This window comes from Kwoniella europaea, chromosome 3, assembly GCF_036810445.1.
Source record: "Kwoniella europaea PYCC6329 chromosome 3, complete sequence".
Lineage (NCBI taxonomy): Eukaryota > Fungi > Basidiomycota > Tremellomycetes > Tremellales > Cryptococcaceae > Kwoniella > Kwoniella europaea.
Genome location: NC_089489.1, coordinates 1,180,690 through 1,204,244, shown reverse-complemented (window position 1 = coordinate 1,204,244; position 23,555 = coordinate 1,180,690). Strand labels below are relative to the sequence as shown.

Here is a 23,555-nt window from a genome sequence, read left to right as displayed (position 1 = left end):
GTTGGTATACTCCTACTGAGATATGTATTTCGTATTTTATCTTTGAAGAGGAGGTTGTGAAAAATGGGGCACGATTATCTTACTAAGTACGGTATCGATCCGGTTCAGGTGTCGACAAACTCAGGATCTACAGCGCGAAAGGAAACACTCCCAAGGGACATCAAGGATATGATCGACTCAGAAACCGAAAAAGATCCAAGCCCGGTCGTCGGGGTAGACATTGTTGGAAATCACGTTGATATCCCGAACGAGACAGTGGCATTTCCCGACGGGGGATTGAGGGTGAGTGAGCTTGTATAGTGATACATGGCGGTAGGTATACCTCGAAGCTGAATCAGACGCGGTACACTGGCTGGGTGTGTTAGGCTTGGTTATGCGTTGCTGGAGGGATAGCAGGCATGTTCTGTGGATATGGTAAGTTGATACCTCTCAACAACTCGAAAAAGGACAAAAAGTACTGTAAGTCCCATACGGTATGCTGATACATTTTGACCGCTGCAGGACTCGCTCCTTCTGCTGGTGCTTTTCAAACATGGTATAAGAACAATTATCTGTCGGAATATACACAGTGAGATTTTCTCCATCATAATTTCGTTTCGAGTATAGAGATTCAATGCTAACGATCGTGTCTCGTATCCGTTTAAAGGAGTCAAGTAGCTTGGATAGGAGGGTTCGTCAACCCAGAGATTCCAATATCCGAATTAAGGCTCACGGACTGGGCTATTTTATATCATTATAGAATCCAAGCATTCGTCACATTCGGTCTATCAATCGTTACCGGATCTATATTCGATCTATACGGACATAAACACCTAATGATCTCTGGAACATTCTTGCTGACTTTGGGATACTGTCTCTTGAGCTTGTCAAACAAGTATTATCAGATATTCTTATGTCATACTACCCTTATAGCTATAGGTATGAATTTTATGTGAGTGAAATTGACTTCTTCAAGGTCTACAAAATATCGTTGAAGTTGAAGCTGAAGCTGAATTCGTGTGAATTATCAAATAGGCTTATAGCTTCTTTGGGAGTTGTGGGACATTGGTTTTCGAAAAGACGAGGATTGGCTTTGTGAGTCATCAATTCGGAAACAATCGTAATCTAGGATTGTTGAATAACGATGATCCATTTATTGGCTCTTATTTTCAGTGGAACGATATGTGAGTTCATTCGCGAATGTACATTGATAGTAGTAGTAGTGGTAGTGATTAGTCAGGTGATTAATCGTGTATGACACTATAGCTACAGGAGCATCGATAGGAGCTATAGTATGGCCATTGATATGGGCAAATGCCCCTCAGAAGAGTAAGCAATAGACATCCTACAGGCATTTCCAACATCTCAATCAAACAGACCAAACGGATCCAATCACACCACACCTCAGCTTTTGTGGCTAACTCGATCTTGCATGTAGTCGGTTTCGGATGGACCATGCGACTTATAGCATTTATATGCCTGATTAACGGTATCATCGCGTTTCTCCTACTGAGAACGAGATTACCACCTAAACCACCTGGACCATTCTTTCGATTCGAGGCTTTTAAGAGTTTACCTTATTGCCTATTGGGTTTATCTGCTTTTGTAAGTGTATCTTCCTCTCATGAATAACAGCAAGTACTGTACTGACATGCGAGGTAGACTTGGGCATTCGGTTTCTTCTTTTGGAATGTTTTTATAGGAACTTATGGGAATTTAAGGGGATGGAATGAGATTGGACCGTATTTCTTGTAAGTCTTCTCTCGAGACCGTGTTCACCCCACTATACGCAGTACGCATAGTGTGATTTTACCAATAATTAATTTGAGTTGATGTGATTTGAAATTCTCTAGGATATTCACAATGATCGGATCTACTTTGTTTCGTATACCTTCAGGATGTAAGTTTACCAATCTTATCTATACTTACACTATCGTTTACATACGCACGGTCGTCTCTTCGAAAGGCAAAGTGAAACGTCAAAATCAACTGTCTGACTCTTTGATACTGTAAATATTTCCAGTCATAGCCGATCGTATAGGTTGTTATAACATTACTATAATATCCAATATCATCATGACCCTCCTACTGTGGCTGTTACTCGTATCCAAGACTATCGCATCGACAATCATAATCAGTGTGTTATTCGGTATGAGCAGTGCGACTTTCGTAAGTCTACAGGCACCTTGTGTAGGAAGGTTATGTAAGGATATGAGATTTGCAGGTACATATGTAGGTATGAATATGTGTAAGTGATCTCTCTCTCTTATCACTATCATCTACAGTATTTGTGTTTTGGTCATTAACAGATATAATTAATTTTTTTACTCGTATTCGTATTAGTTATAACATCATTAGCTCAAATTGTCGGACCACCTTCATCAGGCGCATTATTGGGAACAGGATCGAAGCAAGATCAACTTGATAGGTTCCCACATGCGACTATTTTGGCAGGTACGATGTTAACTTTGTCGACTATCGCTTTGATAGGTGCTAGGTTATGTCAGGATAAGAGGTTATTAGCTTTTGTATGAATGATACAACGGGAATGCATTAATCGGGAGTATCTTCTCTCTGACAATGTCAACTTATTTTACTTGATGTATGCATTGAGCTAATGATTGTATCTTGTACATCCTGTCGTATCGTATCGAATCAGCATGACCTTGATAATTTTTCTGTTTTATACATCACATCTCATCTAGATAATTCATTGTCCTTTCCGTTCCTCATTACCTTTTCCCACAAATACCAAAACCAATGACAACACTATGTCTTGTTTCCCATTTTATCTTCCATCTTTCACTTATCACCTCTTTCCTAGTTACTAGTTGTTCGTATTGAATCCAGAAGACCAATTCACATTCCCATTCCCATTGGTATTGCTGGTACCACCTAACATCGGTCCAGCCGTCTGACCAGTATTGGTATTGTTGTTCGTGTTGAACATAGCCATATTCAATCCTTGCATTGAACCATGTTGGCTTATCGATCCACCCTGTTGCTGCTGTTGCTGCTGCTGGAGGAATTGAGGGTTCATAGATGATATCATATTTGATAAACCCATTAATTGTTGAGGGTTCAGTCCGTTCAATTGTTGTGGATTCAAATTTAGTCCACTTAACTGTTGAGGATTCAATCCACCTAATCCACTTAGTTGTGGAGGATTTAGACCGCTTAGTTGTTGCGGGTTAAGTCCACTCCCATTCAGTTGTTGTGAGTTCATGTTCATCCCCATACCTGATCCCGCTAATTGCATTTGTATCTGAGCAGGATTGAATCCACCTTGTTGATTCTGTTGTTGTTGTTGTTGTTGTTGTTGAGCTTGAAATTGTTGTAAGCTAGCTAAGATATTTGGGTTCATACCTTGTGCTTGCTGTGGATTAATACCTGATGGTATTCCCATTGACATTGGAACGCCAATTTGGGGGATTGAAGAATTTGATGACGATGAATTGGAAGGCAAGGGGGGCCTACCGATCCCTATGGGCGTATTGGATATCTGAGATTGTTGTGGTTGCGTTGAATTGGTAAGAGAGGGACTTTGTTTAGGTATTGGATTAGACAAAGAATTGGATTTTATTCTTTTCCTATTATCCGTATCATCATCATCCTTCTCATTAATATTGATCTTATCGTTGTTAAGTTGATTGGGCGAAGAAGGATGTTGAGACAGTGACAATTTCCTCTTCTTATTTGGACTTTCATTCCCCACGACCCCTTCTTCTGCATTCGCATCTAATAGCTCTTTATCTTGGTCTTCGTCCTTTGTCTCTGGCTCTGGCTCAGGCGTCGCACGAGGATCTTTACCGTGAGTGTAGTATTCTACAGAAAATCGATCGTACTGGTACTGCTGGAGGGAATAGTCCCATTGAGGTCCACGGGATTTACGAGCGGAGATCAAGAGGGAGTTCCTATAATGTGTTTTGAATGCAAATGTTATGAATATGTGTCTCGTCTCATAAATCGGAATTACAGGTATTCACGTAAAACCCAACTCACCAATAGCTCGCACTTCCCCTTATACCCTCCTTATCCTTCTCGGTCAATTCACCTTTCTTCCCAGTACTCGCACTGGCATTCGCCGGGTCATCCAAAAACGAACTAGACTGTTCGGTAATCTCCCCATTCTCAATCATCTCTTGCTCCCTCTGCAGTTCTGCTAACCGCTTCGCACGCTGTTTCCAATGTAGATGACTCAGATCGGGGAATTTGAATGGTTTCTTCACTGGCGTAGCTGTTGTAGGTGTGCCGGGGGTTGTAGCTGTACCATTGGTAGTAGGAGGAGTAGGTGTAGGAGATTGGACTTCAACTGAGATGACAGGTGTAGATGGTCCAGCAGTAGCAGCATTGTCTTCCACAGCAGTCACCGTCACATTTTCACCGGGTTTTGTCTCTTCAGACGATGAAGCAGGTGGTGCAGGTACTGGTTTAGGAGGTAATCCTAAATATTTCGTACGATATTCTTCTAATTGAGTATCGGAGAGATACGATTCAATATCGAATTTTTGATTTTTGGATGATGCGATTTTCTTAGCTAGTATCAATACCTCTATATCCACTGGTTCAGTTGTGGGTTGATTTGCTGTTGATGATGAAGAAGTGGAAGTGGTAGGTGAAGGTAGGAGGAGGGTTATGGTCGAAGTGGAATTACGATGACGATGTGGCATCTTGAACGTGAATCCATACGGTTTTGCTGTTTTCGGTGTCTATAGCTGTTAAACGTTTGATAATTGTTGATTGATGTTCCGTATCGATGATCCAAAGGAGGGTGTATGAGGTGGGCACAAGGTGTCGAGGTGTCAAGGTGTTGAGGCTTGATTGGGTAATCGATGAGTCGGCGATCCGGGTCTAGTCTGCCAGATATTGCTTGATGATAGCGGCAGATGATCAAGTTTGTGTAGGCTAAGTTATAGCGTTGTAGCTTTGATTCGTATGTCAAAACTCACAAGATCAATCGCGGACAGCATTGAAACCAAACAAAGACAACAATCACAGTGACAGACTGTGATACTCTGATCCGGCTAGTTAGTATCGACAGTTGGGCTGAGCCTGATACTAGGCTTTGGTTTTGGTGATCAGGCACACCTGTCGCGTCTCTCCCCTTTGTCGGTTGACATTCCCATCTCGCTGCTGCTGCTGCTGCTGTTGCTGCGAACATCTCAGCTAAACTCAACTCTGAACTTTCCATCTTCATTGACGACCCCTAACGACTCGAGATACGACAATTCATCCACCCAGGAGACACTCGTCTACAAATTACGGTGGAACGACTCGCTGCCCCCGGCTACAAATCGCTCAATACTGATGATATAGCAACTACCTCCTGATGGGATCTCATCAGACATCGATACCAATATCATGTCGATCGATCAGCCAAAAGTTGCCGGCGATGATAGCATACCATATCGAAGACCAAGAGGACGTCGGAAGAGATTGAAACAACGAGAAATATCGATCATACAGCGATCTCTTATTCTAGCTCTATCGATCATCTGTTTTCTGCCCACGCTCTGTTCAGCTCAGGATACAGTTTCATCGACCTCATTTTCCAGCACGACAAGTACTTCCGCATCATCAAGCCGGACGACGTCAAGCACCGCATCTTCTGTCTCGTCGTCGGCATCTTCTTCCTCTTCCTCATCTGCGTCCACCAAAACATATTCCATCCCGACCTTACCAACCACCGCGACTCTCCCATCTTTAAACGTCTCCTCGCCCCTGATTCAGATCGTCTTTCCATCAACCGACCTCCTATTCCTCACATTCTCAATATGCACTCTAACATCCAATATCACCCTCTTACCTAATATCCTCGTGTCAAATTCGGATCCACCCTCTTTCGATCTGGGGTCCAAACCGACTACAGACCAGTCATCCGGGGGCACCAAATCTGGCGGATATAATAGGAGGAACAACAAAAATGGGAATACATGGGGTATAACTCTGGATAGTGGCTTTGGCAATTGGACGTTCAACTCTACCGATAGTGGACAGACGGTGAGTGTCAATGTTTTATTTGGATTGGGGTTGGGAGATGATGGGAGTACTCTGGATGAGATGGATGTGGAAGGCGGGTTGATCGTGCAGATGAGTGCTTCAGAGGATGGTGAGTGATCCACCGCTCTTCCAAATGGAGCTTAACGCATCATGAACATTAAGAGCTGATTGATTTCAATAATTTATAGCCCCAATGCATTCCATATCACCGGCATTACCTTTCCTGGGCGATACCACTTCTACTCAAGCATTAATGTTCTCGTCATTATTATACACTTCCGAATCTATCGAACCTACCTATCCAAATTATACTCTTCCACCCGCTCAACTCCCTCTCAACCCCTTTCCCTCAGATGGTCTATCTTCATCATCGTTGATATCGGGAAATACAAGTTTATCGAATAACCTAACTTTATACATCGTACCTACCGATGCGGACTCGTCGCCTACAACAAACGGACTTGAATATTCGACGTGTGCTATAAATCTTGCTGTCAACTCCACTGGATCATTAGCTGAGAAGGTGATATTGAGAACGGAGAGTGATACGCCTGAATGGTCAAATGTAGAAGGTCAACAGGGTTATAGACATCATTGGGCTATTGGTGGTTTGTCGGCTGGAACGAATTATACCAGTTGGATAAGGGATGATCAAGGTGTTTGGACGGGTCCTATATGGTTTACCACTAAGTCCGGTAAGTCTCAATCATCCCATAATGACTCGTCGTTCCAATCCCGTAGCTGATATCACAAAATTTATCTAGATACATTCCCTTGTCAATTGCTTTTACCCACTTCCTTCTGTCCATCGATATCATACTCTGCTCCACTACCTATCAACTCCACTTCAGCTACTACATCATCTGGGGATTTCATTTCAGATACTTCACCAATCCAAAATCTTCCCGACGAGCTGATCAAAGTGCTTTCGGACAATCTCGATGGATTTTCGAATTCTCTATTATCTCAAGCATGTGGACGAGATTTGTATTCTCACGTATCCACATGTGCAGATTGTTTTAGCTCTTATCGAGATTGGTTGTGTCGTTTGATCATTCCTCAATGTTCTGATCCCACTATCATATCTGAAGATGATGGCTCGGTTTTAGAGACAGTTCATCGATCATCGAATAATACTCGTAATGGCATTTCATTCCCTTACGAATATGATGAGCTCTTACCTTGTTTATCGATCTGTAGTGAGGTGGATAGGAAATGTCCCGTGAATATGGGTTTTAGATGTCCGAAAAGAAATCAGAATGCCAATGAGAGTTATGCGTTCATAGGACAAGATACCGATGAAGGTGATGGAAGTGAAGAAGGGGGAATGAGGAGTTATGATAAGTACGGTGGGAGATGGTGTAATGGATGATTGGTTAAATGGTTTATGAGTAGTAGTCAAAACATAGATTGTTGTATTATAAAAATGTCATTGTCATCCGTTCTATTGGGTATATGTGCTAGGTCGTTCATTCACAGGCTTTTTGCCTCATCATCATGCATGGCAGTCGTCGGTTGTTCGTAAAAGTATGTCATGCCATGCTAAGAAGTGATGTTGTGTGTTTATGCCACAATTGAGTTTAGGCTATAACCGGTCATAAACATGAACTAACATTCCTTCTTTCACCTTTCACTTTCTGACATGACGACGAGGACGACATCAGCAATATCAGTAACAACATCAACAACAATAGTATCACCGTTCATAATCACATCTGCCTGGCGCAGATGCTATAACGATCTGTCACCTACTCCCAGCACTGCATCACAATCATACCAACATCGATAATCAACCCAAAATGAACCACTCATCAGGACCTTCGTCACCCCGTCTTATCCTGAACTCACCACCATTGGAATCACCATCGAGTACCCGCGGTGGCGGTGGTACCTCCTATTTCCAGCCTCCATCGACCAACACCCATCCCAGACCATTATATCCACCTGGCCAAGGACCCTCATCCTCCTCACCCAGTAGAAACAAAGGTAAAGGACGTACACGTACACCTGCAGAGGTATATGCGAACCAGCATACCCAATCACAAAATACATCTTCTAAGAGACAATTACCCAATACCACTCCAGATCGCCATCATCATCCTCTCCCTCCCAAAGAAAAAGAGAAAGAGAAGACGGGGAAACCAATTTTTGAATGGATATCACGTAAATTAGGATCAAGAAGAGCTACAATCTCTGAATCACCTTCTTCCCCTATCAATCGATATAACCCTAACCCTAGTCCCAATCCCAATCTCAACCCTGTAAATGGATCGCCTAAGATGTCCAACAATGGGCAAGGGAATGGGAATAGTGGAACAAGAAATAGATTACCTTCGATGCCTTTGCCCAAGGGGGGTACGAGGGGTAAACCAACTAGAGGAAGAGGAAATGGTTTCAATATGGGCATGGGTAATAGAAATATCAATGTCAATGTGGATCATTCGCACCATCAACATAATCCGATGGGTCGACAAATATCAAACGTATCTTCATCAATGGATAATCAATCACTTTCCATGATTTCCATTTCGAACAGTTATGTTCCGACTATAGAGAGGGAAAGAAGGAGGGAGGCGAATAACCCTTATCCATCTATACCGATTCCTAAATTGATAGCGACAGGTGGATTGAAAGATCATCTTAAACGGAAGAATCAAAATTCAAACAAAAACAACCATATAAATATACATCAAAATAACGAAGGTGAAGATATTGATAATGATCATGACGGAACAACCATATCAATGTCAATTTCACATTCTTATCTATCAAGATCACCTAGATCAAGATCTTATTCTCTCGATTCGATCAGATCCAACTCAAGATCGTCAAATTCGTACTCTAATAGAAGAAGTTTAGATGATAATGCTAGTGCTAGTGATAACAGGATAAGGAAATTCAAACATAGAGAAAGAGGTTCCACTTCTGGTACAAACGATAGGGAAAGAGATGGACCAGGTTCTGGTTCTGGGTTAGGTATAATGCCTTTTGGGGGGTATCGACCAGGAGCAGATGACGATGCTAGTCTTAGACCTTTCCCACCTAGTCATCCAGGTTCGCCTACACCCTCTCATTCTATCTTATCTAGAACTGGATCAAATCCTATCCCTTTAGGAACTGGCGGAGGTAGATCAAGGTCTAATACGTTTTACTCCACCTGGTCTGGTGTGGGGGTTGGTGGAAGGGAAAGATCATTGACTCCTAGTAGTCTTGATGGGCTTTATGGATCGACTTATAGATATAGTCTTGATCAATATAATGATCAGGATCAAGATCAAGATGATGACGATGGGGATGAAGAGGAAGAAGGAAGAGGTAGACAAAGTAGACAAGATTCAACTTCTACTAAACCCACTACTTGTATATCATTTGATTCTACTCCACCTATCGCTCATATCGCCCAACCACAGATCCACATCAACACACAACATCAAACTCAGGTCAATACACCCCATCTAGCTCAAGCTCAAACTCCGATCGCTACTCAAAATGGTACTTTCGGTTTAGGCGATGTCATCACTACTTCTCCGATGTCTACTCTGAACCGAGCTCAAGCTGAATCCGAAAACCAAGATGATCCTTCTTCTCCCTCGCCTTCGCCCAGAACACATCATTTGGAGGCATCTTCATCCGAAGAAAATCACACTCCACCTACACCAACTACGCCAACCTCAAATATCAACACGCCCTCCTCGCCCATGCGTTCGCCTCCGCCTGACGTACATGTTCATGTACAAGCACCGAAACATACTCCACACCATCCATTACATAACCCTTTAGCTGGTGAGATCCCTGATGATAATGCTTCGATGTTGACTTTGGCGAGTTCGACATTTGGTTTGTTACCTAATCAAATAACCACAAGTGGGAGTGAAGGTCCGACACCTACTTTACCTCAAGGGTTAACCCCGACCAACGTACCTTCTGATCCTAATACACCTCAGATGACATCTACATCTACGGGTGTCATTCAAAAACCACCATCTATCAATAGACTCAAAGAAAACACCACTGGCACTGCAAAGAGACCAAGTTCAATCACGACGCCTTCTATCCATTGGGCACCCAATACAATAGGAGATGAAAGACCAACATCAACTCATGTGACTGAACCCAACCATAATATCATATATGCTCAGTCTTACACACCTTCCACTCACGCCAGTATCCTATCGATCAATAGGAACTGGACGAGAGATAAGGTAGATAGAGATGCGAGTGTGAGAGCGGTGAGACGCAAAGGGTCTTGGGAGAGTTATGAATCAGGTTGGTCATGGAGAGGGTTTGACCAGTGGAATAACAACGGTGGTAACAGGGCTAGTCCCATTGGAGATAGACCGGCGAGTAGTTATAGGAGTAAAGAGAATTATAGTTTTAGAAATAGTAGGAATTTGAATGATGAGTTTGCGTATGATCAGTATGAAGTAGGGGATGAAGGGGAGAGAGTGGTTGGGCTTGAGGCCGGGAATGGGACGAGTGTGGTAGTTGTGGCTAATTAGGAGATTTAGAAAGTGTTAAGATGATCTTTGGGTTTCGATTGAATTTATTTGAAGATTTAAAGAGAGTTATCGAGTGAAAGCGTTGATCGTTATGCTCAAAATGTTTGATTGAACTTTCATCATTCTGTATGATATATTTACAGTATCACTTATGTATGTATGTGCTCGTATACCCTCTTGTATGTATGATATGTATGATATGCTATTTTACCATCTCGCATTCTGTAACTGCACAGATACAATAATTTGATGAATTGGAAAGTGCAAGAAGGTATCAAGTGAATTCAAATAAATTGGTTGTTTTACTCTTTCCACAACTCAACAATCAAAGGTCAATTGATCCAGTTGTGATTCATGTTTTATAAATTGTATTGTACAACAAATAAATATCTCTTTCTTCTTTACATTTTCACCCTCTACACACCCCACCATAAACTCAACACACCTCTGGCATAACCTACAATTTCGTTTCCTGATAATTTCGATTCACCGTAAATCCTATCAACGAACGTGATGGGTACTTCCCCAACTGTATATCCCAATGACCTTGCTCGGACGATGATTTCCATTTGGAATACGTATCCTTTGGATGTACATCGGGAGATTATATCTTGAATGACGGATTTACGATACAGTCTGATATACATATCAAAAAAAATGCATCAGTATGGGTTACCATGGATTTGGTAGAATTTGTGTTATTGGGAATTGCCAAGTCGATTCGAATCTGACTCCGAGCTTTGGTTGATCAAATGGTTCTTTCAATGACATATACCACCAAGATCATCCTCATCCAGTACATCCCTCATCCTATCGCAAAGACCAAACCACTCACCTGAAACTACCCGTCAAATCGCTCACCCCAGGCCTCAAAACCGTATCCGCCAAATAATTCGCCCCCCTCGAAACCAATTTCCTCTTCAGATCCCATCCGTACACACCCCCTGGACCTAATCCGATGGATACAGAGTTGAAGGATGGTTTGGGTGAGGGAGTGGATGAATATCGTGTACCGGTGACGATATCGAGATTGTGGAGTTTTTGTAATCTACGTACACGTACAAAAGATATCAGATTAGCAGAATTATAAATTAAATTGGGTTATATAAGAACAATGGACTGGATTGGGGGATACTTACTTGATGAATTCAGGTATGAATTTAGGCTGTTTGAGTTTGAATCATAAAGGGGATGGTCAGCGATGAACAAGATGAATGGATAAGTAATTAGTGAAAGAGAAGGATGGCATACATGGTGTGAGAAATCTGCGTCCATAATGATTACAAAGTTACCCGTACAGAAGTTCAAACCGTGGACATAGGCGGTACTGTTTATGCACACGAATGGCAGAATTAGCGAATGAAAGTCAGCGGTTCGTTCTCAGATTGACAACTACTAGATATTTTGGCCAAGTTTCAACACTCACCCTAATCCAAGTTTACCAGCACGAGGTTTGAGTACCTATCCAGCAATGTGATTCAGTACTTATTCCAAGGCTGTCTGTTTGAATGAATTAATGGCTCGACTCCACCCACCACTTTGTCTTCCCCGTATATCCCTGCTAATTGCTTAGCTACCTCCTGCGTGCCATCCGGACTCGCATCGTCCACTACGATAATCTCCCATTGTATGCCTCTGTGTCGAAGATAGTCAACATCAGCACATACGTCCAATTAAGGTCGATCAGCCGGTATATATATATATAGAAAGAGAGAGCTTTCATGACCCACTTAGACTCAAAAGTCTTGGCCAACAGCCAAACTATCACAGGCAAGTTCTTCCTCTCGTTATAAGTAGGTAAGATGACAGAGTACTTGTCTGCACCTGAGGGAGCTGTACTGGCATCTATAGAGGGCATATCGATGGTGTATGAGCTCATGGGTTGGGTGGTCGAGGGGAGTGGTAGAGGGCTATGTTGATATGCTTGTGACTGATTCTATTCTCTATCTGTCTTTATCGAAATGGTCGACTTGAACATCTGTTGACACGTCGAACGTACTGTAATCTCATCTCAAGCTCTCGCTCGTGTTTCAACTCCACGTGCTCTCATATCCAAATCACGTGATGTAGTTGTAGTTGTACGCTGCGGTGACCAGTTGATGACGTCTTGCACATTTAGAGGTATCTTGATCCACGTCGAGACATGACGGTGACAAGGAATTTGCCCTTCTACTTTAGATATCAAAAAAAGCAGATCTCAACTTCCTGGTAGTCTCTTCAGCTTTTTCCATAAACACCAGTTCTTTGAACATGTCAGACCCCATCGAACTTCGACCCATAGGCAAATCAGCTCCTCCTCCCCCTCCACCACCTCGACATCCAGCTACCTCATCACTCGGCGATGCTCTGCCCGGCTCGTTGGGTAGGGCCTATCGTTCTGCCGAGGAGGAAGCCAAGGCAGCTGTACATCTTCAGGAAGGTGGGATGGATGCGATAAGTATTTGGGGATTGGGTTTGGCAAGTTGGTAAGTTTGTGTGTTTTCTACATCTACCTGGTCTTGCTGTCCATCCATCGCGAGATTTATCATTCAACGAGGCACAACTAATGGACATGGTGATCATATATACATATATATATATATACTGACTTTACACATTTATTATTTATAGGTTCTCAATCCTCGCCATTCCCTTATTACTATTCCCCCGTATCCTCCTATTCTTTTCTCAAACCCCTCCTCCTCCCACCTCAGCATTCTCAACATCAAACAGAGAAGATCATTACGATTCCTTATCCGCCCTCGAATCGACATTATGTCTTTCAATCTCATTGGGTTTATTCGCCATATCACTTATATCGATATTCGCCCTAGTCCCGACATATGACCCACCTTCTATCAACCCCACCCGTAAACCCATATTGGGTATATTAGTGGGGTTGACAACGCTAGCAGGGTTTCTGCTGTGGAATCTGAGTGGGTTGGTATTGGGAGGTGGGAATTTGATAGTAGCTATATGGGGTTGGTGGGTCATTGTTTTTGGGAATAGTAAGAATAAATTAAGTAAAGTCGGGAATGGTGAAAAGAAAATAAAGAAAGATGGGAAAGTACATGACAGATTTAAGAGGCTTTAGGGTTATACGAGACAACAAGATAAAGGTGTAAGGTGTGATATATAGCTGTATAGCAACGAGATTGTCATGAGTCCCTTTGGTAGCGTATCGAATCAACATGGTAGTGGGTTATCGATATCGACACCTCTGAAGAATATACACGAAATGTATGTGCTTGTATGATCTGCTTTCTATCCACTAATCATCCATCTACGCTATCTACATTGAGTGGTTCGAGGTTAGACCATCCAAAAAGAAAATCGCCCAGTCCAATCCAGAGCAAAGCCTTCAAGAAGTACAAGCTAAGCATCTCTCTTGAAGCTGACAGGAATCGAACCTGCGACCAATAGATAATCCAAGAGACTCCTCATCCATTCTAGATGAAGGAAAGAGAAAAAATTGGAATCTACTATTCTACCAATTGAACTACAGCTCCAATCTGAAGATCAAGTCATTTCGAACTGGATGATTCGGAAGATTGTACGCGGCTGATTTTTGGTAATTCGTTCATCTCATCTCACTGTACACGTACTTAAGATTGTGCTGAGGATGCTACGTTGGATCGAGTGTTCTATATCAACATCATTGTCATCTCCATCTTTCTTGCTTGCTGATTTATCATGATTATCAATCAATTGAACTACAATGGGGCTTATATACCCGTATACGCGAAGAAAAGGAGGAAACCAGAAATTGGGATGTAGCGGAATGAGTCGAAATCGACGATGTACAGCACGGAATGGCAATCCCAACCGAAGAGATTATACCGAATAATACCCAAAATCAATGATGTATACTAACAGGCAAAGAACGAAGATCGAAAGAATGGGAAGGTTATTCCTTTTCTTCTTCATGCGGAATATAGATTCAATTGATTCGTAAAGATTTGAGAGAGAGATTGTTTTTCGTTCGTGATTTTCATCGTATCGTAGTTCATCTGAGGGATCGTAAGGAATGTTGAAACGAGCGTATCGTATCATCTTCATCTTCGTGTATCGTTATCATGATCATCATATCATATAATCACAGAAATGCCCAATAATGTCGTAATAGTCCGTAAGATCGTATCGTACCGCTTGCGTCCTCATTTGCTTCGTAAAATATAGTATACAATCTTCCCAAAAAGGAAGCCAAAATCGATCTCAGGCATGGTCGCTGAGCCATCACTTATCCGAGGGGGAAAGTCGGATCGTATTTTTATTTCTCTTGAGACTTGATAAAGGATTTGACCTTTGAATTGAACAACGCAGGGTATACAAGTCTATTTCATCAGATTCTGTTTTATCAGCCTCAGTCGATCCGCCATTCGAATTCGCTAGACTTACAATTCGCATAAAGCTCTGTCGTCCTCTGCATTGATCAACCCTTTGATCACCTTGAGTTTCTGACTTCGTTTGAGCGTGTCAATCTGGCATAATAGAACAACCTAAGCGTATCAGCTGAAACCTTTCGGGTATGCGACAGCTGATGATTACTCACATCAACTTTCTTTCCTAGCACACTAGCAATTTCAACGCCCCTTTCTACTTTACTCTTCCTCATCACGTTCTCGACCCACGTTTCATTACCAGCTTTATCCGCAAGCGTAGGTTCCACTATTCCTAACAAAGTTAGGATTTTCGGTCCATTCTCACTTCTGAGATTGTTCATAATCTGATCGGCCGGAAGAGTGCAGAAAACAGGGATAGTAAGTCCATCGAGGGGAACAAGATGGTTCTTCGCTTCATCACCAGCAGCAAGATCGTCGCTTCTCCGAGTTGTTCTATCTTCTTCCACTTTCACTGGCTTTTGTACTTGTTCAACTTCCTCTTTCTTCTTCTTATCCAACATCTGCTTAGCAAAACCATACTTCTTAGCTATTCTCGATTGATCCCAGATCATTACCCACTCCGAGGGCGAGAGCATTTCAAGCATAATCGGCATGATCTCATTGACGTTCAACGGATCGATCTTCCCAACTTCGTCTCGGAGTCTGATGAGATCTTCGTTGGTAGGTCGCTCAATAGGTTGCTGTTCCGAAAAATCAGATTGAATCGAGGAGAAACATTTAGCAATCCTGAGATCAAGCTGAGGCTTATCGTGAAGTAGAGGGATAAGAGCGAGATCCTGTTCTGCCAACGCTTTGATGGTAGGTTCGACGAGATCAACCGATAATGACTTGTTTCGAGCATGGTCTCTGACTCGAGAGGCGATTCTCTTTGCTAGAACCATTTTACGGGAAGTTGGAGAGAGTGAGCGGATCTCATCGGTGGTACCAGGAGCCTGTCAAATATAGTCAACGATATCAGCTGGAGCTGACGAACATCCAATGTAGCTATAGACGTCTAACCTACCCTGGGCTCCTCGATATACGGTTGCCTTCCTCTTCCTACCCTGTCAGTTCTGACTGGGCTCATAGATCGTCTAGGTAGCGAGGAGGATTGTCGACCGAAAGCTACGGGCAGACCGTGAGCTGCACGCTCAGCGATCTTCTCTGGTCGAAGTTTGCGAGGTTCGTGCAAAGTGACGGAGATGGTGGAGCGACCAAGCTTCTGGTTGTGCAATTGCGCGATAGCATTGGCGGCTGCAACGGGATTGATGTGAAGTTGATAGCACAATCAGTTGGGAGACAACAAAAATGTCTGAGAAACAGCTCACCTTGTTCGGGCGAATAGAAGCTGACGAAACCATATCCTCTTGATCGCCCAAGATCGTCTCGCATGACGCGTGCGCTCACAACTTGACCAACCTATACGAAGCCAGACGATCAGTGACCCACAACCTGTTGATATGACCACGTAGATCACTCACATTGCTAAATACCTCTTCGAGGTAGTAAGAATTGATATCGGGATCCAGGTTCTGCCCATAGGCATCAGCGCGATATCCTTTCAATACCTATTTGTCGGACCAAGCAGGCTTACCTTGATGAAGACATTACTGTAATCTACCAAACCTGACACGCTATTGGACCCAGGACCGAAAACGGGAGCCGGTCGAATATGTTGTCCAGGACCTGCATGCGAGTGATCAGCTTACAGAGAACGTGATATAATTTGAATAGCTCACATACCATGTTGGATGATAGTTCCATCATCCGCTACTAATCCGGTAGGTTTGAGCTCACCATCAGGACTCTCACCAATTGTCAGACTCCAAGTTCTAGGCTTTCCATCAAGGCTACTCATACTTGTTCTACTCAACCTCCTACTCATCATATCCGGAGTCACAGGCACCATTGCACCGTCCGGCAGAATACCAGCAGCAGCGAACATGTTATGATCTGCCCATGGTGGAACGTAGTTAATTGGTGAGGGTGTAGGAGGAAGTTGATCATAACATATTTTCGGGAAATGAGACATCGTCGTACTAGCTGGAGTGGGCGGTATCGACTGGTCCGGAATGTACATTATGCCTGAGGGTTGAGCGGGGACATCGTGACTCGCTTTATCCCCGAGCGGTGTGACGTATTGGATGTTCGCTGCGTTGGGATCCGAGGGCACTTGAGGAAGGGTGTGAGGCGCTTTCATCAATCTGGGAGGAACCTCGTAGGTTGAGGGCACCGTTGGGTTAGCCCCTTCTAGTGGAGCGGCATGGATGAAGCTGGGTCAAGTCATCACGATATTAGCATTTATGTCGCTCATCAGTCGGGAGAGATTAGAGGATCGATCGCTCACATCTGCCAGCCCTTCAATAGACTAGCTGTCTTCCCAAAACCTTCATCAAACATCTTAGCTTCATCCTCGTTCCAGAATTCCACCCTAGCGATCCATTGGTGTCTTTGACCATTCTTTTCTACCTTGACCTCATCAAAAACTTCAGTGATATATGAGTTGACCGACCTGAGACTGCCCCATGGTCTGACAGCATCGTATACTTCTGCGGGAGTTGGAAAGTATGCGCGGAAAGCTTGTTCAGGTTGGGGTTCTGAAGGGAAGCTTGGAGGGAGCATCAATCTTGTAGGGCGGATGTAACGAGCTGCCGTAGGGGGATTCGGCAAAGGGAGGATATAAGGAGAAGGATAGGGCGAGAACCATACTCCTCTAGGAGTGAAGGTGGTGTGGTTGACGAGTATCGTCAGAGCCCTTTCCGCTACGGTGCCACTGTCAGCTGGAGATACAATTAGAACAGATGAAATGAGGTACTTACCAAGCTGAAGGGTTGTAAATTCGATCGTACCTATCAGACGTTTTGTCAGTTTTGATCTGCTCGCAGCTCCAGGCTGAGTTGTATATCTGACTTACCGGTTTTGCTCATCCAATCGTAATGCATATCGGGGTACAGTCTAACCTCTGGTGACACAGCAGGGTCGAGCTTGACTCTGATAGGAAGACAACCAGGCATAGAGTTGGCGATAGCGCCTTCGGATAAGTCAGGAGGGTACATGTTGACATAGATCATGGGATTGACCTGAGGATCGGTCAGTCAGCATTAGCAACTTTGCCAACCAATGACACGAAATGGGCACTTACCAGGTGAGGATGAGGTAGGAGAGGTTTACCCAGAGGATTGATCATAAAGTCAGGATCGAAGATAGGCTGCTTGGCTGCTGAAATAGGTGGTGCCGTAACTTGATTAAGTTGTATAGGCTTGAGAGGTTTAGCCATCGTCTCCGATCGAGGAGCATAGTTGACATGTTTACCCTCTTTAGGGTCTTGTGTCTGTGGAAGGTACAGAGGTTCATGATACTCCAACTTGACCTGAGAAGGATTTTTTTCCACTTTGACGTCCACCACTGGTGTCGGAGTGACCGAAGCGTATTGCTTTGGGTGATTAACTTCGATGGCATTCGATTTGAACCTGGTCGAAGGGGTTGAAGGGGATGTAACGAGTGTGGTTGCTGGAGTATTGGGTGAGGATGATTGGGGGATTTGATCAGGAGGTGTATAGGACATGGTGAGGTCCAAGGCTCAAGAGGTTTGAATGGAGTGGTGAATCGGATTGAGAATGATCAAATGCCTATATCGGGTATAGAAAGCGGTGTCAGCTTGGTATGAAAGGTAGATGATTAGTCTCGAGTAGTGCCCAGACGAGGTGAGAACGAGACGGACAGAGAGATGAACAACAATCACTGTGCGGTAGGATGAATGGCGTTGAAGGGCAGGTGTAGGCTGTGAAAGAGAGTTCAGGTGAAGTGTGAGCCAGTAAAGATGCGTAATTAAGAGCCAGTCCCAGTAAAAGAGAATGAGATTATATAACGAATGTGTAAGATTGGATAAATGCAGTGATAGATTGATCTTTATATACCTGTGACTTGGTAGTATGTCATTGGTGAAAAAGTTGAATTCCACTGATCATTGATTGATATCATCGTTAGCTTGACTTACCTCATGTATCCTAACCCCAAAACCCTGTGAACAGATAGATCACTTGGATATTGGCAGTGACAGATCCCCTTGTTCCTACCTGTGAATATGTAAGCATTGACCTTTGATGTATCCTGTTCTTCTTTGTACCTTGATGATGTTTGGTATCTGTTTCAAGATGTCTTGGTCGGTGGATCCAAGCAGTTGCTGTGAAGAGTGAGTGGATATCCTGACTTGTCAAAGGAGGTAGATACTACTAGATTAGATTTGTAGTGCATCGGTGTTTCGGCCTAATACTCTGAGTCAATGTCATTGAGATCACTCACTGCATCAGTCTATAGAGTCAACGACTTCCTGTTGCAAATGTCTTCTTGTACGATTTTCATTAAACGGAGATGAGTTCTGCCTACAATCTGATCTTCAAGAAGCTGGTCGAATCACAATGATCAGTTCTCGAGCTAGCGAATGATGAGGTGGTAGATGAAGTGATGGTCAATCCCCTGTAATCTAGTGTGAAAATCTGACTTTTTCTTCTGTTATTCTGATGACGTCCAAGCGTGTTGATTTTACGAGTATTGATCGACGTCTGAAATTCAAGCTAGAATAGGGAAAAGGGGGTAAACTTTATTGCTATGAGGTTGAGAGTTCAAAGCTAAAGATTGATGTTGATGCTGATCAGATCCAAGATGGGTCAGCTGTTGGGTCCAATGCTCATCATGGGAATAAGAGATGTTGGAAGATACTTCTCGAGCTACGAGTGTGTGGAATTCGGATGGGATAGATGTCTGTGCGTTGACGTGTTCCATCTTTCAGTGCGAATGGGTCAATGCGTTATTTTGGTGTCAAACGTCAGAAACGGGTCAAAGCGCAAAGCAGGTTGATATGGACTCTTTGCACCCAGTCTTCAGCTGTTGTGATTGTTTGTGAGCTGTCCGAAGAGGCTGATTTGCTTGGCATCGTATGGCCTTGATGATCTTCTCAAGTATAGATCCTGCTTATCCAATCTTGACTTCAGCGTTGGCGATCATTCCGCTGTGATCTAGGTAGGGGAAGCAAGCAAGCGTGAGAGAGCTGGATCGGATTTCATGGTTATCACACCCGTCTGACACCCGCCTGACTCAGGCACACGTTCCCGACAGTCACCTCTCGAGTGATTTCTCAAAATGTTATACGTCTTGCTTTCTACATAAACCCCGTAAAGTTTGGATACATTCCCATCTCACTCCCCCTCTTCATAGTCTGAAGTGCGGACTCTGGTCTAGAGGACTGACAAGATGCCTCGTCCTATCAAAACGATCCTTGTCGTGTCGGTCCTCCTCGTCCTTCTTACCATCCATCATTACCTTCCTTCATCAACCCTCACTCAACTCAAACAAGCGCGTCGAAATGCTTCGTCCAGTACAAGCAGCCAAACCACCAAGATCAAAAGTAAAAGAAAGGTGCTCAAAGTGAGGAGGCCACCAATATCAGGAGGATGGTCAAGGGAACCATACGAGCAATCAGGTTTGACCGTCGACCATAAAGGTCTAACATATTGGACCTCCAACCATGAAGAGAAAAACAACGGCTACACCCATCCTATAGTAGCGTTGATAGAAAGAGGAAAGGATCTGGCGGAGAAACAAAAGCAGAAAATTGATAGTATACAGACGGTGGAGGATGCTGTTGATGATTATCAGGATAAGTTTGGGATGAAACCTCCCAAAGGGTTTGAATACTGGTGAGTGATAATGTCACTACTCTGAAAAGATTTGAACAAAGCTGATATGGTAAATGATATAGGTACAAATTCACTCAGTCGATAAAACCGCATCCTATCCCCGTTCCCTCTTTGATACCGCTCGCACACCAACCATTCTTATCCTTCTTATCTCTTCCCGTATCAGTATTAAGAGAAAGAATCGAAATAGTCAGGTCAAAAGGAGCAATCTTCACTCTCACGTTCGTACCATCAGGTGAGGGCGATGAAGGTACAGCATGTGACTCTAGTCAGAATTGGACTCCGAAAGATTACCATCATCGAGGGAAGGGGAGGGTGATCATTGATGGGGAAGAAGCTTGGGGATGGAGATGCAAGTGAGTGCTGAGACCGGTCTGAAATTCGCTCGTACTACATGATGAGATCTTTCCACAAGATAGAGGAGGTCATATATCGGGATCGACTGACCGGACTTCGGAATACAGTAATACGCTCACCTTACTCTTACCGATCCTCTCATTACTTCCCGAAGAGCTATTCAAGATGAACCCACCATTAGAACTCCCCTTCTCTTCGGACGACGGCCCAAGGGGTATGGTCCACAACACATTCAGAGAGAAAGCTGAAAACCTAGGCAGATCTGGTAAAGGTGGGTGAAGGATTAGCTACGATTTTCCATGAGATTAGAGATAAACATAGCTAATTCATTATCGGTGTTAGTTTGGCCAATGAACCAGTTGAATAAAGCTGAACAATCTATGAGATGGACGTATGGCTGGTGAGATAAACTTCTGTCGATACATCACGGAAAAGCTTGCTTATGCTAGGAAATATGTTATCGCGTTATAGGTCTTGGTCTTGTCCCGATAATTCACCTTTGAAAACTAGAGCTACGGATTTAGTATTGAATGACTTGCATCAACCTGATTATCTAACAGGAGGAGAAAGTGAGCCATTCTATTCGATCCACAATGTCTCCAGTAATCTCCCAGAGAGGATGTAGCTGACGTTTCAGATTATTCGATGTAGTCGAGAAATCATTCATAGCGGATTTCGAGAGAAGTGCAGATTATTGTTCAGATCCAGATCTAATGAATTACGTGAGCTTCACAATCTGAGCCCAACGAGTACAAGTACAAGCTGACTGAGATGATCTGAATGATGTAGCATCATATATTACTCTCTGAACAGCATAGAGCGGCTGTGGAGATGACTCCCGTGGTGGCTACTTGCAAGGTCGGTCAGATTCCCAACATCAGGCTCGCTATTAGAAGGGAATTAGCTGATTTAGGGTGAGCTGGTACAGACAATGTGGAATAGCGATATCGTCGGGGTACCTCTTGATGGTGTATTTGGTGAGGCTGTCATTTTTGCAACCGTAAGACAACGAGCTAATCTGGCTTGATGGTTTCCAGAGAAAGTTGAATACGTTAAATGGGAAGATAAGAGTATTGCCAAGGCATTTTGGGTGAGTCTTGAGATTTGGGTCTTGCCACTGACGTGTTTTGCTGTCGAGCCATGGGCTGATCCGTCCTGAACTTGTCTTCACAGCGAGGATCAGCAACAGGCTTATTCCATTCCCGAAAGACACCCTGGCGACAATCTCAAAGAGAAAGATTACATTTCCTCGGACACAACACATCTGCTTCTGAAGAGAACATGTCGATCCTTTTACCCAATGGAGAACTAGGGGAATATGCAAGAAAGGAATTGAATGAGTGGCTAGACCTGGGATTGAGTGGTGTACCTGCTCAGGTCAGTTGAGTATCTCTTTTCGAATGTGAGAGAGACCGAAGCTGATTCACATGTGTAGTGCGATCAAGCTGATGGGAGCTGTGATGATATGGCGAGAGAGATTGACTTCATGGGTAGAGTAAGGAAAGAAGATTCGTTGAAGTGAGTTCAACTACCTATATCGGATCATTTTATTTGAAGTGACCACAATGAGCTGACTTTGTCATATGGTGATCAGGTACAAATATGTAGTCGACGTTGATGGGTGAGCTACAGACATCAGTGCTCAGACGATTTAAACGGCTGATGAAAGATCATCCACATAGAAACGGTTGGAGTTCGCGTTTCAGGAGATTGTTAAGTAGTAACAACGTAGTATTGAAAAGCACTTTATACGTGAGTAATTCAATGTTGAATTTTTTCAGTCAAATTCAGCTGGATTCTTCTCTTCCCTCTCCGATGGTTATGAGATATTTAGCTGATTGCATCTTGTTCATCTAGCCTGAATGGTTTCACGTAGGTATTCCCAAAAAGATGATACTGTAGAAAACTAGCTAACTCAGGTTTTAGGAAACGCTGATACCGTGGTATCATTATGTACCTGTCAAGCTAGATTATACGGATATTCAGTGAGTAATCGACTTGCTCGATCAATGATGACATGATGATATTTAATGATCTGACCTGCACCCGCTTAGCGACATAATGGCGTTTTTCAATGGATCGCCTGATGGTAAAGTAAAAGGACATGCTAGTTTGGCTAAAGAAATCGCTAAGAATGGATATGATTTCGTAAATGATCATTGGAGGTGAGTCCGCTTCACCAGTACTGATCGGAACGACAACGATTTCGAAAGAGACATGTAGTATCCGGATTACTTTGCTGACCTGTTATGTGGTTGTTTTCTTTGTTTCAGATTACAGGACATGCAATCTTTCATGTTCTTACTAATTCTAGAGGTACGTCTTATATCTTCATATCCATATATGCGATACATTCATATCAGCAGCTGACTGTTCGGTCCTTGTATCGGTTATAGCACTGGAGGTTGATGTCTGAAGATAGACAACTTGCATCATATGACCCATAATTCAACAAGTCAATGAATGAACGTAATACATGTCAAAATATGTTGTATGTATTTGAGATTCTACTCTTGGCAATGTCCTTGAAACGTTATGAATGTCAATGACAGTAAATCATATCAATTCATCCAAACATATTGACATATCAACATATTAACCAACTCATATTTCATGATCAAAATCGAAATCGAGCGATCATTTCTTGACCAGTCTCTTGTATA

General features: G+C 43.2%; 8 protein-coding genes across 8 annotated transcripts; 5 read left to right on the top strand and 3 right to left on the bottom strand.

Annotated features, from left to right (window-relative positions):
• Window positions 1–63: 63 nt before the first annotated feature.
• On the top strand, window positions 64–2,513 carry V865_008305 (uncharacterized protein; the record flags this gene model as incomplete). The annotated part of the gene is made up of 13 exons (XM_066232041.1): window positions 64–282; window positions 366–414; window positions 502–568; window positions 647–670; window positions 740–931; window positions 1,015–1,074; window positions 1,153–1,163; window positions 1,246–1,308; window positions 1,418–1,584; window positions 1,642–1,730; window positions 1,833–1,879; window positions 2,003–2,227; window positions 2,323–2,513. 13 exons carry the CDS (start codon window positions 64–66, stop codon window positions 2,511–2,513), a joined length of 1,404 nt encoding a protein of 467 aa, XP_066088138.1.
• Window positions 2,514–2,806: 293 nt separating this feature from the next.
• On the bottom strand, window positions 2,807–4,649 carry V865_008304 (uncharacterized protein; the record flags this gene model as incomplete). Its single annotated transcript, XM_066232040.1, has 2 exons — window positions 2,807–3,893; window positions 3,982–4,649. The coding sequence occupies 2 exons, from the start codon at window positions 4,647–4,649 to the stop codon at window positions 2,807–2,809; spliced, it is 1,755 nt and encodes a 584-aa protein (XP_066088137.1).
• Window positions 4,650–5,340: 691 nt separating this feature from the next.
• On the top strand, window positions 5,341–7,351 carry V865_008303 (uncharacterized protein; the record flags this gene model as incomplete). Its single annotated transcript, XM_066232039.1, has 3 exons — window positions 5,341–6,088; window positions 6,168–6,674; window positions 6,744–7,351. 3 exons carry the CDS (start codon window positions 5,341–5,343, stop codon window positions 7,349–7,351), a joined length of 1,863 nt encoding a protein of 620 aa, XP_066088136.1.
• A 427-nt stretch (window positions 7,352–7,778) lies between these two features.
• V865_008302 (uncharacterized protein) lies at window positions 7,779–10,478 on the top strand (the record flags this gene model as incomplete). Its single annotated transcript, XM_066232038.1, has 1 exon — window positions 7,779–10,478. The coding sequence occupies one exon, from the start codon at window positions 7,779–7,781 to the stop codon at window positions 10,476–10,478; it is 2,700 nt and encodes an 899-aa protein (XP_066088135.1).
• A 416-nt stretch (window positions 10,479–10,894) lies between these two features.
• V865_008301 (uncharacterized protein) lies at window positions 10,895–12,357 on the bottom strand (the record flags this gene model as incomplete). Its single annotated transcript, XM_066232037.1, has 7 exons — window positions 10,895–11,114; window positions 11,314–11,526; window positions 11,618–11,643; window positions 11,730–11,805; window positions 11,905–11,939; window positions 12,014–12,113; window positions 12,209–12,357. 7 exons carry the CDS (start codon window positions 12,355–12,357, stop codon window positions 10,895–10,897), a joined length of 819 nt encoding a protein of 272 aa, XP_066088134.1.
• Window positions 12,358–12,728: 371 nt separating this feature from the next.
• Window positions 12,729–13,551, top strand: V865_008300 (uncharacterized protein; the record flags this gene model as incomplete). The annotated part of the gene is made up of 2 exons (XM_066232036.1): window positions 12,729–12,943; window positions 13,089–13,551. 2 exons carry the CDS (start codon window positions 12,729–12,731, stop codon window positions 13,549–13,551), a joined length of 678 nt encoding a protein of 225 aa, XP_066088133.1.
• A 1,176-nt stretch (window positions 13,552–14,727) lies between these two features.
• On the bottom strand, window positions 14,728–18,404 carry V865_008299 (uncharacterized protein; the record flags this gene model as incomplete). Its single annotated transcript, XM_066232035.1, has 12 exons — window positions 14,728–14,791; window positions 14,856–14,938; window positions 15,010–15,792; window positions 15,864–16,093; window positions 16,168–16,258; window positions 16,321–16,371; window positions 16,434–16,525; window positions 16,583–17,043; window positions 17,187–17,601; window positions 17,659–17,688; window positions 17,754–17,919; window positions 17,982–18,404. 12 exons carry the CDS (start codon window positions 18,402–18,404, stop codon window positions 14,728–14,730), a joined length of 2,889 nt encoding a protein of 962 aa, XP_066088132.1.
• Window positions 18,405–20,089: 1,685 nt separating this feature from the next.
• Window positions 20,090–23,339, top strand: V865_008298 (uncharacterized protein; the record flags this gene model as incomplete). Its single annotated transcript, XM_066232034.1, has 18 exons — window positions 20,090–20,535; window positions 20,598–20,891; window positions 21,000–21,163; window positions 21,235–21,292; window positions 21,364–21,461; window positions 21,544–21,614; window positions 21,706–21,750; window positions 21,821–21,869; window positions 21,930–21,982; window positions 22,066–22,269; window positions 22,328–22,410; window positions 22,487–22,513; window positions 22,575–22,644; window positions 22,750–22,764; window positions 22,819–22,877; window positions 22,947–23,057; window positions 23,166–23,208; window positions 23,289–23,339. The coding sequence occupies 18 exons, from the start codon at window positions 20,090–20,092 to the stop codon at window positions 23,337–23,339; spliced, it is 1,941 nt and encodes a 646-aa protein (XP_066088131.1).
• Window positions 23,340–23,555: the final 216 nt, after the last annotated feature.